At 52.7% G+C, this 18,600-nt stretch overlaps 1 protein-coding gene across 2 annotated transcripts in view; it reads right to left on the bottom strand.

The window, feature by feature from the left end:
• Positions 1-5,275: 5,275 nt before the first annotated feature.
• Positions 5,276-18,600, bottom strand: part of NKAIN1 (sodium/potassium transporting ATPase interacting 1) — a 39,664-nt gene continuing 26,339 nt past the window's right edge. For both annotated transcript variants that reach the window (XM_036446761.2, XM_036446760.2), the window contains 6 exons: positions 12,478-12,615; positions 10,806-10,886; positions 8,308-8,505; positions 7,848-7,908; positions 7,332-7,413; positions 5,276-7,180 (listed from right to left, as the gene is read on the bottom strand). In XM_036446761.2, the coding sequence (XP_036302654.1) occupies positions 7,171-7,180; positions 7,332-7,413; positions 7,848-7,908; positions 8,308-8,505; positions 10,806-10,886; positions 12,478-12,615 (570 nt within the window). In that variant the 3' untranslated portion in view covers positions 5,276-7,170. The remainder of the gene's footprint in view (positions 7,181-7,331; positions 7,414-7,847; positions 7,909-8,307; positions 8,506-10,805; positions 10,887-12,477; positions 12,616-18,600) is intronic.

Raw genomic sequence — 18,600 nt, 5'->3', positions numbered from 1 at the left:
CGAGCCCGGGGTCAGAGTGGCTGGGCTGAAACACGACTGCTGCTCACCAGCCGTGCGGCTCTGGATAAATGACAACCTCCCAGCGTTAGTGGCTCCCGCGGTTGTCATCCCAGCTTTGCGGGCAGCTCCACCCTTCTACGCTCTCAGGCCAAAAAGCTTGGGGGCAGGGGGGGGGTTGGGGGGGAGTGTTTGCTTTGGTTCTTTTCTTTCACTCACATCCCACATCCAATCTACCAGAAAGCCCCATCGGCCCTACCCATAAGATAGATCGGAGTCTTGCTATTCCTCACCACCTCCACTGCTGCCACCCTGCCTGAACCATTGGCATCTCTCATCTGGATTTCTTGGTGGCATCTGGCCTGGTCTCTCTCCTTCCGTCAGCTTGGATTTCCTACAGTCTGTTCTCCACACAGTATCCAAAGGGGTTTTCCCCGGCACCGGGTCACATTCCTCCTTTTAGTCTTTCAGAGGAAAAGCTAAAGCCCTTATGAAGTCCTTTAAGGACAATAGAGTCTGACGTGCCTCCCGCTCCTCACCTCTAACCTTCTCTCTTACCTCTCTGCCCTCTCCACACGGGCACGCGCCCACCTCAGGGCCGGTGCACTTGCTGCTCCATGTGCTTCCTACCTAACCTTTAGGTCTTTTACCAAAAATTCTTCCCCAGGAGCCCTTCCTGACCTGGAGTCCAAGTGAAAACTGGAATAAATTCTTATCCGACACTCCCTTCCCTGCCCTGTTTTGCTCGCTGACACTGAGCTTGACATATCAGAGGTTTTGCTGGTTTATTTGTTTCCTCCCAATAGCTCTCCTCCTGAGAGTAGGGATTACCTTCTGTCTTGTTCATTGTTGTATCCCAATTCTTGGGGCATAGTAGGTGCTTCATAAATATTTGAAGGATTAATTCAGGTGCTTGGGTCCCAATGAATTAGAACCTGGTATGTGCATGTGGCCCAGGAATCTGTATTTCAAAGAGATACCCCCAAGTACATTAGGGTTGAGAGGCCTTTTCTCAAAATGTCAGTCGGAAAGAAGTCATCATGCAAAGTTCAGCCCTCAAGGCACCAAGGCCAGAGGTGGGAGGAGTTGACCAGGTCCCAGGTGGCAGGGGCAGAGGAAGCAGAATTAGGGACTGGACAAGCAGCACTGGGCACTCTGCAGCTCGGTCTGCACGGGCCTGCACAATCGGATTCCAGGGCCTGCAGAGAGGGGGAGTGTGAGTCACTGGAAGCCGGGCTTAGGGCCGGGCGTGGCCCCAGCTCAGGTGGTCTGAGGCCAATTGGAGCTGCACTCACCTCCCAGTGACCGAGGAGAAAGGCAGAGCATGGTCCTGCCTTTGCCCAAACTAAGTTATGGTGAAGTTATGTCCATGTTTAAGTTCAAGAGTTGATCTCAGCCGAAACCAGCTTGGTTCAGTGGAGAGAGCATTGGCCTGTGGACTGAAGGGTCCCAGGTTCGATTCTGGTCAAGGGCATGTGTCTTGGTTGCGGGCACATCCCCAGCAGGGGGTGTGCCGGAGGCAGCTGGTCGATGTTTCTCTCTCATTGATGTTTCTAACTCTCTATCCCTCTCCTTTCCTCTCTGTAAAAAATCAATATATTTTTTTAAAAAGTTGACCACAGCCTTTAAAATGCCTAACCGTTAGGCCCTAACCTAGGGGTGTCGAACTCAATCAGAGAAGGGGCCAAAATCTAAAATCCAGCCTAAATCGCAGGCAGAATGGTTTACTGAACAGTCATAAACTGTCATTGTGATGGAAACGCAGCGGAGTGCAGTGATGACAGCGCGGTGCGGGCCACATTGCAAGGCCTGGTGGGACGGACGGATTTGGCCCGCGGGCCTTGTGTTTGACACATGTGCGGCCTAACCCATTAAAAAAATTATAACAACTAAAAGTGGGCTTCGGGGCAATAACTGAAATTTAACTCTGATCTGAAGGAGCTGACAGGCTTACTTTGGTGAGGCCTCCATGACACTGGCTTCAAGGAAGAATAAAAAATGTTTGCAAGCCTCTTTCCCAGGGCTGAGGATTTCCCAGACCTGCATCACCTGGGGACATTTGTAAAGACAAAAGCAAACAAACCAGGTTCCTATTGCTGCTCAGATGTTGGGTTGTGTCTTGGATCTGGCTCAGAAATTTGGATTTAAAGGGACTCATATATGCAAGAGTGAGGAACATTGCCTGGGCCAGTAGCCTGGACGATAATGAATCATGCAAAGCAGAGGCCTTGGCATCAGGCCCTCTCTCACTTCTAAGCTGTTTGAAAAACTCCAAGACCCAATTTCAACACATTGAAAAAAACACTAGCATGCCTATAAATCTCAGTAGACTATTGTGCTTGTCAAATCCACCTTTGAGAGTTTATGTTCAGTTGCTTCACGGAAAGCCTTGGGCACTCTGATGACTGAGCAGTTGTTGAAGATGGTCCGTCTTATCTGGATTATTCTAACCGGCAGAGGTTGCTGGGAGATGGCCCCAGGAGCTGGGGAGTTTCACTGGGTTTGGTGGGAAGATCAGTTTGGTGGTTTCCAGAGTCATAGTTTGTTTTTTAATTGATTTTTTACAGAGAGGAAGGGAGAGGGATAGAGAGCTAGAAACATCGATGAGAGAGAAACATTGACCAGCTGCCTCCTGCACACCCCCTACCAGGGATGTGCCTGCAACCAAAGTACATGCCCTTGACCGGAATCGAACCTGGAACCTTTCAGTCCGAAGGCTGACACTCTATCCACTGAGCCAAACCGGTTAGGGCCAGAATCATACTTTTTAAAAAATATATAATTTTATTGATTTTAGAGAGGAAGGGAGAGATAGAAAATCATTGATCGGCTGCCTCTTGCACGCCCCCTACTGCGGATCCAGCCCAAAACCTGGCCATGTGCCCTTAACTGGAATTGACCCCTGTGAGATTCTCCCGTCCCCAGACTGGTGGGTGGAATTATGACATTACTGGCATCTGCCACAGAGACAACCCCAAGACATTGAACCACCAATCAGCGCGTGCCGAAGTGCCCTGGAGCCCACCCCTTCCTGTTCCGCCCTGGGTCTAACCCCTTTCCTGATCCTCCCCTCAAAAAGACTCCCCAGACCAGCCACGTGTTGCTTCTCTACATCGCCATCTATGGAGGCAGCCCGCTGGGTCCTTTCTCCCCTCCCCACTCTTTCAATTCTGATTTCTCTACCTCCCTGAGTCCCGCTCACTACTGGGGAATAAATTTTACTTTAATATATCTTGGTGGTCAATTTCCTGCGCCTCAAACCTTACAACCCCGAGGCCCTTCAGTCCACAGGCGGACACTGTCCACTGAGATGAACCAGCAGGGGCCAGAGTGATACATTTGGACCCGGGTATGCCTGACTTCTGCATTTGATGCTCTTCATTGCTGTGCTACCCTCCAAGGTTAGAGTTCATGGTCACACACATATGCCCCATGAAACACACAGAACTGAGACACCCTAGGCCTCTTCCCAAAAGAACACTGCTTCCTGCTCTCCTCCTCCAACCCGCCCCTCTCCAGCCCCACTGTTCTCTCTGCAGGACAGCTCTAATTGGTGGCTTTCTTCAAAATCCTGCAGAAGCCACCATGCCTGATGCCCCTGGTTTGGCATTCAGGGCTATAACCTGGATACAACTTCCCTGTGGAAGGCAGGATAATGGCTCCTAAAGCTGTCCGCATTCTAATCCCTGGAGCCTGTGAATGTGGGCATGACAAAGGGGAGTTTTGCAGCCTTGGCCAGGTGGCTTGGTTGGTTGGACTGTTGTCCTGATACACCAAGGCTGCAGGTTCAATCCCCAGTCAGAGCACAAACAGGAATCAACCAATGAACCCATAAATGGGTGGAGTGGCAGATTGATACTACTCCCCCCCAAAAAAATCAATCAAAATCTTTATTTTTTTAAAAGAAGGACTTTAGCAGATGTGATTAAGTGCTTTGAGAAGGGGATATTTTCCTGGACTATGTGAGTGGGCCCAAACCGATCAAGACTTTAAAAGTGGAGAGCTTTGCCCAGCCCCCAGCCGGTGTAGCTCAATGGTTGAGTGGCAACCTAATGAACCAGGAGGTCACAGTTCCATTCCCGGTCAGGGCACATGCCTGGGTTGTAGGCTCAATCCCCAGTGCGGGGTGTGCAGGAGGCAGCCAATCAATGTTTCTCTCTCTCTCTGTGAAATCAATAAAAATATATGTCAAAAAATAAAAATGGCCGAAACTGGTTTGGCTCAATGGATAGAGCGTCGGCTTGGGGACTGAAGGGTCCCGGGTTCGATTTCGGTCAGGGGCATGCGCCTTGGTTGCGGGCATGTCCCCATTGGGGGGTGTGCAAGAGGCAGCTGATCGATGACTCTCTCTCATCGATGTTTCTAACTCTCTATCTCTCTCCCTTCCTCTCTGTACAAAATCAATAGAATATATTTTAAAAAATAAATGAATAATAAATAAATAAATAAATAAAAATGGCCGAAACAGGTTTGGCTCAGTGGTAGAGCATCGGTCTGCGGACTGAAAGGTCCCGGGTTCGATTCTAGTAAATTAACACCTTTAACACACTCACTCACAAACAGAAGCAAAGGATGATTAAAGAAATTATAAAGAACATGAGCTCGCATTGCCATGTGGTCGGTGATGGGATATACGTTTAAAATTGCATGACAACTTTCTAGTCATCCCTTCTTGTGCATGATTCTTTGGGTTTAAACATCCAGCTTCCTTGCATTTCCATTGTTTATGAACATTTCACTATGGAAAAGTTCCGTCACCCAGAAAAGTTGAAAGAATTGTTCAGTAGCCAAAACCAGTTTGGCTCAGTGGATAAAGCATCGGCCTGCAGACTGAAAGGTCCCGGGTTTGATTCCGGTCAAGGGCATGTACCTTGGTTGCGGGCACATCCCCAGTAGGGTCGTGCAAGAGGCAGTTGATCGACAACTCTCATTGATGTTTCTAATTCTATCTCTCTCCTTTCCTCTGTAAAAAAATCAGTTAAAAAATATATATAAAAGATTAAAACACACACACACACACACACACACACACACACACAAAACAAAACAAATAGGAAGCTTTCCAAAGGACTGGGAAGCCCTAGAAACCCCCTCAGTCCCACCTCTGAATCTTATGGACCAGGAAAGAGGGAGAACAGCCTGCCCAAAGCTACACAGCCAGTGAGAGGCCCAGGCCAGGGCCCCAGGAATGACAGTGACAAGGACATTGATTCCAGCCCCTGCCCACCCTCATGCAGGGGCCCTGCTGACTCACAAGGCCGGAGGGAGGACAGGAGGATAGAGAAGAAAACACCATCTTTAATCAACCCGCCTGCGCAGAGACCAGGGGAACGCTCCCTGCCTTGCAAGGTCCCAGTGAGAACTCGGTCCCCTTGCAAAAACTGTCTTATAAAAACAAAAGGCTTCAAAGCACCAGTGGCTAAACCCCTTGAGTAGAAAGGGGGTTGGGGGAGTGGAGGCGAGATGACAATTGGCTGGGGGGAAGGAGGGCAGGGAGGAGAAAGAAGAGAGGGCTGGAAGCAGGAGTTAGCCAAGTGGTGGGGCAGCAGTCAGGCCTGAAGGGAACTGCCCCATCTTGAGCTGTACCCACCGGCTAATAGGCTGACCATTTGGGACCTCGGTGCCTGTGGTGACCAGGGAAACTCCTGGGGCTGGTTCCTTGGCACAGAGCTGCACTCGGAGTGGGGTTTTAGCTCAGGCTGTGTCGGCTTTAGACAGTAGGAAATACTAGAGAGTGAAGAGCACAGAACAAAGTGGTCACCACAGACGGGCTCAGGTGTGCAAACGGTCTGCACTTCCCTCCAGCTCCCTGAGGCCTCCCGTCCCTCCTTCCCCAGGGCCACTCCAACTTCACAGGCTGGAGCTGAGGCCTGACCCTCCTGCCCTTGGACTCACCCGCCAGGGCCCAGGAGGCAGGGTGCTCTGGGATGCCTGTGGAGGGAGGTGGGGAGAAGGAGCTCTCATCTCTACTTGCTCTCAAGTTAGTGTGCTGGGCCTCCTGACCCCCACACCAGCCCTCTCTACCTCTTCTCCAGGGCATTGGAGTAGTCATAAATGCTAGGGATCTGTGAGCGTGGTGACCTGGCAGAGCTGAGCTGCCCTTTTCCGCTCTTAAGTCACAGGTCTTCCAACTGCTCAGGTGGAGTTGCTGAGCGCGGAGGGGACCACAGGTGCAGCAGCTTTAGGGATCTGGAAAGGGGGCTGACAGTTGACTGGGAATCCCCTTTCCTGGAGAGAGCTTGGAAGGTTTGCCAACGGTGGACAGAAGCCAAGTCTAGGAAGGCCTCCCGGTGGGTCAGGCTGGATTCAGGGCCCTGGGCTCCCTATGTCCAGTTCCCGACGAGAGAACGGGTATATTGCTTTAAGAGAGGCGTTGGCAAGTGGTGGCGGTGATGTGGAAATACGGTGTGGATCTCATCGGGTTCTAGAGTGTCTAAGTTGGAAAGGGGTTTGAAAATGACATCTGGAGACCAGGCACTGGGTTTTGGAGGTTGAAACTACAGAAAGTACACTGTGTTCAAAAGCCTAGCGGTGTGGCCTCAAAGCAAATCACTCTACCCCCTCTGGGCCTCAGTTTCCTTATCTGCAAAATGGGGATTATAACCCCCGCCTAACCCAGGGAACTCAAGAATCCATCGAGAGAGAAGGCTAGAAAGAGCTCCATCTGCTAAGGGGTTATTTTAATTATCTGAGGTGGGGAAACTGAGGGCCAGAGAGGGCCAGGGCTTTGCCAGCTGCCACACAGAGAGTCGGTGATGGAGCTGCGATTAGAACCCAGGACTCCTGCTCCGAGCTCGCGGAGTGAAATGAGTGTGGTGAGATGGGGTGAGTGTCCATCCTGCCTCTGCTCTCTGGACAGTGAACAGGATGCTGAATGAAGGTTGAAAGAGAGAGGCTGGAAAAAGGGAGGGAGGCCCCAGCGCCCGCCAAGGCTGAGATTTAAAAAAAATACAAACCCCGAGATTCCCCTCCCTCACCCCGCCCCGCCCCGCCCCATCCCTGAAGTCCATCCAGGCTGCACAGGGCCAAGTCCAAGTCCGCTGCAGGCCAGATCCGCTGCAGTCAGCCCGCCAGACACCAGGGGGCGCGCCTGCCTTCTGGGCCCCGAGCTCGCGGCAGTGGCTGTCCGTTTAGCACAAAGCACTCGGCACCGGGGTGGGCGTGGGGCTGAAGCTAGCCCGATCTGCAGGAAACAAAGGCAGGTTAGGAAAGTGGATCCCGGATGATGGGGGAACAGAGAGATCCGTCCGTCTGCTCTTCCCACCCCTCCTCTCCTTTTTACCGACTCTAACGCCCGGGGCCCCCGTCCCACCCTGCTCGGCGCCATGACCCACGTGTACAGAGGCTGCAGCTGTAAATGCGACGTCTTCTGGGGCGCCTGGTATCCGTAGGAGTCAAAGCCACCGATGAAGTCAACTGCGGAAGGGAAGGTGGCACTTAGTTAGAAATGGGCGGGGGGCGGGGCATTCTGAAGGGAGAAGGTTCTTGGGGGCAGGGCTTGAGCCACTTGGGGGGAGGAGACGGGGTTGGGGGAAAAACGCTGGGAATGGGAGGTGCCAGATAGGGACCAGCCTTGTGGAACCCCTCCCAGGGGCAGGGCCTGACAGGGGCGGGGAAGGCGGGGGTCCTGGAGCCCTGGACTGGGTACCTGGACATCTGGACCTCAGTCCAGAATGGTCCGACTACCGTATATAAACGTCACCCACCCCTGTCTCCTCTCCTCCCCACTCAGAGAGGGGCCGCCCCGGGCTCCCTCCCACCGAGGCGGTGCGGGCCCCTGTCCAGGGTGCTGAAGCCCGGGGTGCCCCGCGGCCAGGCTTTTCCGCTTCCTGAGGGCGCCACACACTTACAGCTGTCTTCTTCCTCCAGGAACACTTTGCTCACGTAGCAGGCGAACACAAAGCCGAACAGCTGGGGGAGGAAGAGGATGAGGAGGAGGGAAACCCTCCCCCCACCCTCTGCCTGGCCCTGCCTATCCACACTGGAGGGGCAGGGCATGCTGATATGAAGGCAAACCCATAACAACTTCCAAGTTAATGACTGGGCCTTCAAGTCAAACCTTCCTGGTTCCAGTCTCTGTCCTGGGAGTGTGACTTTGGACAAGTAATTATTTGAGCCTCAATTTCCCCAGTTGGATCTGGACAATATCTTATTGGCTTGTTAAGAGGAAAGACAATTATGTGGGGTGGGGAAATCCTCCCCAGGCAAGCTGGAAGACCTAGACTCAACCCTTCTTAAGTAGGGCTATGCAAAGGGGTTTTCAGACTCCACTCCTGGGAGTGCTGTGAGGTGGAGGACAGGAGGACTCACAGCCAGGAAGATCTGCAGGGCGCTGCTGAGGGCTTCGATGTAGGGATAGTCGAGCAGGCAGCCAGTGACAGAGATGACATGGTGGTCTTCCAGGGCCAGGCGGGAGTTCAGGACAGGTGTCACCAGGCAGCCTGGCCCGTTCTCCATCCACCAGGAGCGGTGCAGGGATGTGTTGAAGGTCATGATGAAGTCCCGGTCCTGGGGGTAGAGGGGCCTAGGATACTGAGCTGGGGTGGGAGCATCCTCCCCACGGCCCAGGAGACTATATATAAAGCCTCTTTCACACGTGGACCGTTAGAGCAGCCTCCTCCCATCACTTGCATTGTGGAGGGCATGGATGGGGGTGAGGGGGTGTGAAGAGTATGTATCTGCAGATCCACATTTGGCCAGTAGGTGGCACGTGATGACCATGCAAGCCTCCCCATCCCATCAGCAATAGAAGGGGTTGGTACTGAGCTACAGAACCCCAGGATTACAGGGCTGGAAAGAACATTAACAGTGACCAGATACAAGTTTCCAGCTATTGGTGAAATCTTCAATACAGGCCCTTTCATGACCCATTCAGCCTCTCCACGCCTGCTCCCCATGTGTGACCCTGGGCAAACCTTTTCCCTCGGGCGAAGCGGCTGACCTAGGCCAGAAGTTGTTATCTATGAGGTGCACCCCCGTGTCCATTAATCCATTCACTCACACAGGCCACTAACAGTCAGTCACTGCATGCTGACCAGGTGCAAAGACTCAGCAATCAAAGGAAGTCAGGGTTGCTCTATCTGAATTTACTAAATAAGGAACTGAAATTCAGAGAGAGGAAGACACTTGCCCAAGGTCAGACAGCTAGAAAACATTGGAGCTGGATTTGAATCTAGTAGGTAGTCAAACTACAAAGCCAAATGCTCTCATTCATGTAATGCTGCCTTCTTAATATCTAAGAATGAAAGCTGTGCCTTGGCCAGTTTGGCTCAGTGGTTGGGGTGTGGGCCTGTGGACCGAAGGGCATGCACATACTTCCATTGCAGTTTCCTTAGCTCTCACAGGGGCACGTGCAGGAGGCAACCCACTCTCATGTTGATGTTTCTCTCTCTCTCTCCTTCCTTCCCTTCCACTCTCTCTAGATATTAATGAAAAAAAAAAGAATCCTTGGGTTAGAGTTAAAAAATGAAGAAAGAAAAAAAAAAAAATGGAGCCGAAACCGGTTTGGCTCAGTGGTCTAGTTTTGGCCTGCGAACTGAAAGGTCCCAGGTTTGATTCTGGTCAAGGGCATGTACATTGGTTGCGGGCACATCCCCAGTGGGAGGTGTGTAAGAGGCAGCTGGTTGATGTTTCTCTCATTGATGTTTCTAGCTCTCTATCTTTCTCCCTTTCTCTCTGTAAAATATCAATAAAATATAATAAAAATAAATAAATAAAAACGTTTTTTTAAAAAATGGAAGTTATACCCTCTGGGTTTACTCTTCTCAAAGCTAATTATTCCTACTTTCTTTTTTTTTTCTTAAATGACTGGTTTTTAATACTTTTTAAAAAAATATATATTTTATTGATTTTGTACAGAGAGGAAGGGAGAGGGATAGAGAGCCATCGATCAGCTGCCTCTTGCACACCCCCTACTGGAGATATGCCCGCAACCAAGGTACATGCCCTTGACCGGAATCGAACCCGGGACCCTTCAGTCCCCAAGCCGACGCTCTATCCATTGAGCCAAACCAGTCTCGAGCTCAAAGCTAAATATTCCTACTTTCTTCAGTATTTTTCCATGGGACATGGTCTGTTCAATTTTTCCCAAACAAACTCTAGTCAATCTCTTTTTCTTTTAATATTTTTTTTCACTTTCATTTAAATTTTATTTTTTAATATATTTTATTGATTTTCTTACAGAGAGGAAGTGAGAGGGATAGAGAGCTAGGAACATCGATGAGAGAGAATCATCAATCAGCTGCCTTTTGCACATCCCCCACCGGGGATGTGCGTGCAACGAAGGCACACACCCTTGACCAGAATCGAACCTGGGACCTTTCAGTCCACAGGTCGATGCTCTATCCACTGAGCCAAACCGGTTTCGGCTCAATCTCTTTTTTCTTCTGAAAAATATTGATCACCACTGAACTCAAATCTTTGTGGTCTAAACAGTACAAAATGCATGGGATTTTCACCTCCCTTGCACTGAGGATGTGTGAGGCCTAAGAGTAGATCTGCTGGCCACCATATACTTTTAGTTTCTACAAAGCTTGTTATCAGCCATGACCCCAGCCCATCTTCACACAGACTCATCTCCATTCTTATCTGCTCCGTCATCATTTGTGTCTGAGAGGGCAGAGGGGGCCAGAAACAAAAATGTGGGGTGGGAGATGGGAATAGATTACTTGGGTGTTCGGAGGGAAGTTTCTTCAAGAGATAATCCCTCCCCCCAAATAAATTCACCAAAGAGAGCATGCCCCAGCCCTCTATCACTGGAGGGGAGAGGTCAGGCTGTGTGCTCTGGCACTGCCAGGCCTGAGGCTTACCTGGGACAGCTGTCCAACCTCCAGGTAGAAGCAGATGATAAACGCATTCCAGCCAACCCAAAGCACCAGCCAGGCTGCATACTGGGGAAAGCAGAGGTGGGGTCAGGGTGGGGCCTGGGGGAGTGGGCTGGGGGTACGTCCATGGACACAGAGTTAATGGACTGAGAAGACTTTTGCAGGGGAAGTTACGAATACCTTGCTTCTAGAGCACCGAGAATCGTTAACAAATCATTTTTATACCAAACCAGTCTTTGTAACGGCCCTGCAGGGAAGGCATTGTCCTCGCTTCAAAGATAACTAATTTAAGGCCTAGAGAGAGTCTCCCCCCCACCCCCCCTAAGATCACACAGCTAGAAAGAGGCAGGGCTGGAACTCAAACCCAAGTCCTAGGGTAACTAATGCTATCCACTAATGCCATGCCACCGCACATGGCCAAGAGCTGGAGCGGGGCTGGCTATTTGCACCCAAACCCTATGCCGACAATTCCTGTGGCTGCCACCAGCAGGCGCAGCATTTTATACTGGTGCCTGGGCATCCTGAGAACTGGAGAGAAGGGTTCTCACGTCTCACTCAGATGAGAGAAAACCCTGGAAGGGCCATGTTCTTCTCCTGGTCTCTGGGAGGCGGGGACAAGCCCCAGAATGAGGGCTAGAGGGCGCTGGGGGTAGCAGGACACTGGGTGTCACTGTTATTGCAGGTGCCAAGCATTTCTGCAGTGAATCTGCTGAAAAGCCTTTTCCCTCAAGAGAGGTAAGTGGTGAATGGGTCACAGAAGAAGAGCAGGGGACACAGGAACTGAAAACCGGAGTTAGACAGAGACCAGCCAGGACCAGCCAGGATTTAGAATAGGGGTGTCGAACTCAATCAGAGAAGGGGCCAAAATCTAAAATCCAGCCTAAATCACGGGCCGAATGGTTTACTGAACAGTCATAAACTGTCATTGTGATGGAAACGCAGTGGAGTGCAGTGATGACAGCGCGGTGCGGGCCACATTGCAAGGCCTGGCGGGACGGATTTGGCCCGCGGGCCTTGTGTTTGACACATGTGATTCAGAAAAAGGAGCCAGGGACACAACCCACTCTGGGGATGGGCCCAGGGCCACTCTCAGCAGTATTCTCGATGAGCACCGAGGGACGAGGGACAAACGCCAAGCTTTCCCGAAGCAACCCAAGGAACCAGGCTCGACAAGGCTCCTTCCTCACACGGGCTTCCAGAGGCGGCCTGGTGAGGTGGCAGGAGCATCCGCTCTGGATCTGAGGCTCTAGTCCTGGCTCTGCCTCCCACTGGCTGTGTGACCTTAGGAAGTGTTGTCACCTTTCTGAGACTCACAGAAAATGGAGCTGGTGCGACACACCTCCCAGAGCTGTGTAAAGATCCAATAAAGCAAGGGACTCCTTCGCAGAGAGCCAAACACAAGGTAGGCACTCCTCAAATGATGTATCATGTTCATAGTTGGATTTTTTCCCCTAGGAAATTATTTAGGAAAAATGCCAATCTTGTCTCTGCTGAATGAAGAAGCATTGGGATTTGGGCATTCACACCAACAGGGCAGGGGTCTGCGTGCCTGTGGTGGTGGTGGTGGTGGGTGGGGGGACAGTTTTGGTTGGAGAAGTGGGGGCGATGGAAGGGGGTGAGGAGAAGGGGGTGGCTTAGGAGGAGTCATGAGCCATACCAGAATGAGGTACCGGGAGCGGTATTGCACCGTGCCAAAGATGCCCAGGATGACCGCCATGATGTGCAGGAAGTTGGCCAGGATAGGAGCCCATTGGTAGCCCAGGAAGTCAAAGATCTGCCGCTCCAGTGCAGCCACCTGTGGGGAAGAGCAGACTGAGGCCGTGTGCGTGACATAAAAGGGAAGGACGGGGACTCCTTGACCTTGTGGATGAGGTGACATCAGTTATGGTGGTGATGAGGAACCATGGCGGATGGTGCAGAAATCCCAGAGCCATCCCAGCCCTGCAGTACCAAAGGGGTGCTGGGAGGTGGGACAAGTCTGTGGGGGTGGAGGACTGAGCCCTGAGCATGACTTTGGGGTGGGCTGAAGGGAGACGGGAGCCAGAGTTTAAACAGCTACCTCCCTGTCAAGAAGTCCTCCCATTTGCTCCCTCCTTATATGGGGCTCTCAGTCAGTAGAGTCAGGATCCAGACTCCTCCCCCGGCCCTGGCCCTTGGAGGCCTCAGGGATGCCTCTGGGTCTGAGTCATCTCTCCCCAGGCCCCCTCTCTGTGGCCTAGGCAGTGTTTCCCAAAGTGTGGTACTCGTACCCCCAGGGGTACGGGAAGAGTTTGGTGGGGATATGCACTGCATCGTGCTTAGCTGCGCCTAATTCTACATTCTCATGAGTATGAGGGGTACCCAGCATTACGAAAATTATAGAAGGGGTACACATATGTCAAAAGTTTGGGAAACACTGGCCTAGGGGATCCATGGGCCACAGAGAAAGAGATTTTGCTTTCTCCCCTTCCCTGAGGGAGCTGCAGTAGATTGCAAAACTGGCCTCAGATTCTCCTCCCTTTTTCCCTTTTCTTTGGCAGGGCCCGCCCACACTAGCTCTGCACTTGGTCATGTGACTTGCTTTGCCCAATGGGAGTTAAGCAAATGTGAAGCAAGTGAAGGCTTGAAAAATGCTTGTGCACTGGAGCTTGCTCCCTGGCTACACTTGTAACACAGAGAACACCTTGTGGAAGAGCCCATGCTGACCTGCTGAATGACAGGCACCCCAGCTGCCAGCCAGCCAGCCAGCCATCAGAGTGAGGCCACACCAGCTCATTCAGATGCTGGCCAACCCACCGGCTGACCACAGCCACACAGCCCAGATCAGAACAATCCCCCAGCTGACCCTCAGAATCATGCGCTGAATAAAATGGTTCTTTTTTTAAACGACTACATCTCGGGGTGATTTGTTACACAGCAAAAGCTAGCTGATGCAGGACACAATCAACACTCCCTTCCCAGCAGCCCCTCGTTCAGTCTTTCAGCTGATAAAATCAGGAATAAAGGTGCCACGTATTGACTGACCAATATTCCTTCTTCTGGTTTTGGAAGCTGCCGCCCAGACACTCAGTTCGTGTGGCCGGGTGGGGCTGATTCCACTTCTAACTCCCACAGCGGGCTTGTGACCTATGCCTAACCAAGTAATCCACAGTGATCTCTTCAGGGGGGAGGGGGCACTCACTGTGTGCCTTCTCCCGAGAGTCACCAAAGCTAAGGAACAGAGAGTGAGGAAGGACGATGAACAGGCAGGAACAGTGTCCCTGGTGACATCATTTTAGGTCTGGGGATCCAGACAGGCCTGAAACTAACCGTCCCTCCTTGTACCTGTGATTTCTGTCACTTGCAGCCAAGAGTCCTAAGACAGAAGGAAGGGAGATTGGAGGGTCTGGCTTGGCAGGGAGAGGGAAGATTCTGCTAAAGTGAAAAGATCCCAGGAGCTCTTTTCCTGGCGGGGAGGAGGAGAAGGTGGACCTGATGCCACCACACAGATGGCAGGGCTGGGCAGAGACCCAGCAAGCTGCAGGCTCACCCCTGGCACCCACCCACCCACCTGGCACCCGCCTGCCTCTTGTTGGTGACGCCCCTCCCAGGGCTCTGCAGATGGTAAAGAGCGTTCCAAGTTCATCTCTCCCTTGATACTCCTTGGCAGAAAGGCAGAAGGGAGGCCACTGTGTCGTTTTTGGAGAAAGAGGCGAGGCTCAGAGAGAGGAAGTGACTTGCCTAAGGTCACACAACTGGTTGTGGCAGAGCCAGGCAACGGTTCTGCCTCTCTCCGCCCTTCCTGGCCCCTCCCGAGTCCAGGGCAGCTCACCCTCCCTTGCACTCAGACCCCTAAATAGCAAAGAACCTCAGGCTATAGCTGATCCCTTTTCATACTCCACTTGTCCCAGCTTGCCTACTCAAGCTTCAGCATCTACCTGCTCCTGTTTCAGCTTCCAGCCCCTTTATTCTTTTTTTTAAATATATTTTATTGATTTTTTATAGAGAAGAAGGGAGAGGGATAGAGAGCTAGAAACATTGATGAGAGAGAAACACCCATCAGCTGCCTCCTGCACACCCGCCACTGGGGATGTGCCCGTAACCAAGGTACATGCCCTTGACCGGAACTGAACCCGGGACTCTTGAGTCCAAAGAACGACGCTCTATCCACTGAGCCAAACCGGTTTCGGCGCTTCCAGCCTTTTTAGAAACCAGCTACCCACTGGATGGCTCATCGTGAACTTAACACGCCCAAACCTGGCCTGTTTCCAGTGATGTGGGGCCCCATGACGTGTCCACCTGCAGGAGCTAGAAAGCTGAACTTTAGGTCTCCCTTCCCTCCCTCCCCTCCATGCCGGCCTGTCCAGGTCTGGCTCTCTGACCTGCTGAATCTCTTACACGGCAGGTCACCTCTCTCCCTCCAGGGTCTGCTCTCACCTGGCCTTTGCAATGCCGCCCCCCTTTCCTTCCTCCCCCGCCACGCCCCACTTCTAACCCACCCCTTTCCTGAGTGAAACCTCCGAGAGGCTCCCCTGCTGCCCCCCCCCCCCCGCCCTTAGCTCCCCACCCCCACCCTAATTATTTATTTATCGGGTAGCTGCCAGCTGAGGGGATGCAGTTGCCATGGGAACCTTCAGCCCCAGTCAGGGCTGCTTCTGTTCTCAGTAGGATGCTCTGGTCTGTCTAGACGCCAACCCCAGGAGTTTAACACCAGGTGGGGGGTGGGAGTTGGGGGCAAGGAATGAATAATGGAGATGGGCTCAACCCACCCCCAGGAAGCTGGCTAGGGGGAGAGGGCAGGGAGGGGGTTGGGCTTAGGGCCAAAACCCACCAGAAGTCTCTTGTACCCAAGCCCTCGCCAGCCAATTCTGCAAGTCAACTACTTTCCTGGCCCAAATCCCAGGCATGTCGCCCTGGGGCTCAGACACAGAAGTCAGGCTGTCTGAGGAATGATGAGGGAGAGGCCCCTGAAGTGTTCCGAGGATGGCTTGGTCCAGCCAGATACTCTCTCTTTTATTGACTTGGGTTCACGGAGGGCCAAGCTGAGAAGAGTTCCCCATTTGGGATCAGGCAGAGCCGAGATCCACCCCCAGCTCAGTGCTGGTGTGACCCTGGGCGAGTCACTCACCCTCTCTGAGCCCAGGAAAGTGACCCACGGATTCAGGCAGCGCGCTTTACGGAAAGCTCTCAGCTCAGGGCTGGCACACAGTTGGTGTATATGGCAGCAGCCCTCTCTGCATCCCCAAACTCAAGCCCCCCCTTTTCCCAGTGGATTTCTGAGGCAGCTGACGAAATTAAACCCGACTCAGCCCCTCATCCGTGAAATGAGGGAGTGGGATTGAAACCACGGACAGCAGAGCTGGGAGGACCCCTGGAGATCTGCCGGTCCAGCCCCCTCATTAGGGAGGTGAGCAAACTGACAGCAGAAAGGGACAGAAAGGGACTGGACCTGTCGAGGGGGAGGGTCTTCTCCCTCTCCCTGAGCTCTGCCCCATCTCCTGGGGCCATTTGGGGTCAATGCCATCTGAGCATGAGCTGAAATACACACCCAACGAGAGACAGAAAGGAGTACAGTCATGGAGACCAGGCAGTCTTTGCCAGGACAAGACAGACGGGCTTGGCAGGGACGCAATTCATTGTACAAATGTTTCTTGAGCACCTACTATGTGCCAGGCCCTGGGCAGGGTTTGTGGACAAGTTGGTGTGGCTCCTGCTTCCGAGAGTGCAAGTCTAGAGACAGCTGTCACCGAGCCCTGGGAGCTGATGATGGGGCTTCTCTGCCAGGATTCCCATCTACCCTGGGGCTCCTTCCTGTCCCCCAACACACACACACACACACATACATACACACACACACACACACACACACACCCTGGGGCTCCTTCCTGTCCCCCAACACACACACACACACACACACACACACACACACACCCTGGGGCTCCTTCCTGTCCCCCAACACACACACACACACACACACACACACGATTGTTTTCCAGGGCTCCCGCAGCCCTTCTGCTTCTCTCGGTCCCAGCCTGGAACCTGCTGGAAAATGGCCAAGGCAATAACCGTTAAGTGAAATAAAACAAGCTGCAGAACAATATGATTCCATTTGTGTAAAAAAAAAAAAAAGAAAGAAAAGAGAGAGAGACACACGAAATGTGTGCGACTGTAAATGCACAGTCAAGAGCCATGGAAACACAATAGATGATCATGAGAAGTTCTCTCCAGGGAGTGGGAGTGGGGCGATGGGGAGACTTTTACTTTTAAACATACACGCTTCTGTATTTCTGAAGTTCTTTTTGACAACAGTTCTATTTTTTTTGGGGGGGGAAATGTTTTTAAATGTTGATTCACCGCTCAGCCCCTGTAAAAACAGGGCCAGAGCGGCTCAGCGGATCTGAGGTCTCCTCCTCTTATGTGAATGTGTGCGGGCCCTGGGAGGTCTCCTCCTCTGATGTGAATGTGTGCGGGGCCCTGGGAGGTCTCTTCCTCTGATGTGAATGTGTGCGGGGCCCTGAGAGGTCTCCTGGGCCTCAGGGTTCTCCGGTGCCACGGGGGCCGCTGCCTGCCTGCCTGCCTGCGGGGGACCGGCCTTGGGGTCCTGTGGCCTCTGCTGAGATCCCAAAGGCCCTTTCCCCCAGGAGCTGGTTCTGCTGGCCCTGGTACAGCCTGGCCCCACGTTCTGCCTGAGCCATCACAGCCCTGCTTTCCCCGCCCCACCAGACTGGGACCCATCACTGCCCTCTTCTACGGTAGGTTCGGCCAGCCAAGAGTTCCTCTGCCTTCTCCCCTCAGCCCTAGTGGAGCTGCCTCTGTATGAAGGTTCCCTTTTCACAGAGCGGTCACCTGAAATCACTCAGACAGGAAGTGGCAGAGCCACGATCTGAGTCTTTGTCTCTGTACACACTGCTCTTCCCACCCAGCAGCCATCTCTCCAGAGTCAGGGGCTTAGGAAGGGGGCAGAGCAGAGGTGGGGCAGAGCCTGCTTGGGTCAAGGGCCTCTCCTAAGTCTCCCGGGGGCAGTGATGTAAGTTCACAATTATTACCTCCCATTAGTACCATCTGTTCGTTCATTCATTCTACAAACAGTTCTCAAGTGTCTTTTGTGTGCTAAGTTCAGAGAAGTCCCAGTGAACAGAGACAGCCCCACTCCTGTCCTCAGGGCTGACAGTCCTGCCTCAGGGCGGACACCAGGACGCAGGCCCCAGCCCACACAGCAGGGAAGCACAGAGGGGCAAGAAGAGGGAAAATTCTTTTTCACTATTAAACAAAACAAAATTTCTTCTCTCCATGGGTCTTAGAATTGTAGAATCATGTATTGAGCACCTGCTGTATATAACCCCTTGTACGCACATCACATCTCTTAGTCCTACCCCCGTGGACGGACCAGGCCCAGAGCAGTGCAGGGCCTGCCCAAGGAAGCACTGAGGCTCCAACCATCAGTGTGGGCCACACCCTCGCTCTTCCCTACCGCATGGCTCCCTGAGCCTGTGCGCATGAAGTGGTATTTGGGAATTCCACCCTTTACAGTCCTGCTCCCTCTTCCTCAGGACAGCTCCCCATTCCCTCGAGCCCCCACATCGCCATCTGTCTTCCTCACACCCTCCCGCCAGGGCCCAACCCTCTGCCTCAGTGGAGCCCCGGGAGCAGGGAGCAGCTGGCCATCACCTTCCAGGTAATTAGCCCTGGGAGACCCGCTTGGAGCTGTTAGGGAGGCCAGGACTGTCTCCGAGGGCTGATCTAACCAGCCCTGGTTCTGTCAGAAGGTAGCCACTGGGGCTTGGCCTCAGTTTCCATGGCAACCCCACTCCAGTGACTGCTG

The sequence above is a fragment of the Pipistrellus kuhlii genome, unplaced genomic scaffold (genome assembly GCF_014108245.1).
Source record: "Pipistrellus kuhlii isolate mPipKuh1 unplaced genomic scaffold, mPipKuh1.p scaffold_m20_p_2, whole genome shotgun sequence".
NCBI classification, from domain to species: Eukaryota; Metazoa; Chordata; class Mammalia; order Chiroptera; family Vespertilionidae; genus Pipistrellus; species Pipistrellus kuhlii.
The sequence above is the reverse complement of the archived record's forward strand: the minus strand, read 5'-3'. Positions and strand labels throughout refer to the sequence as shown.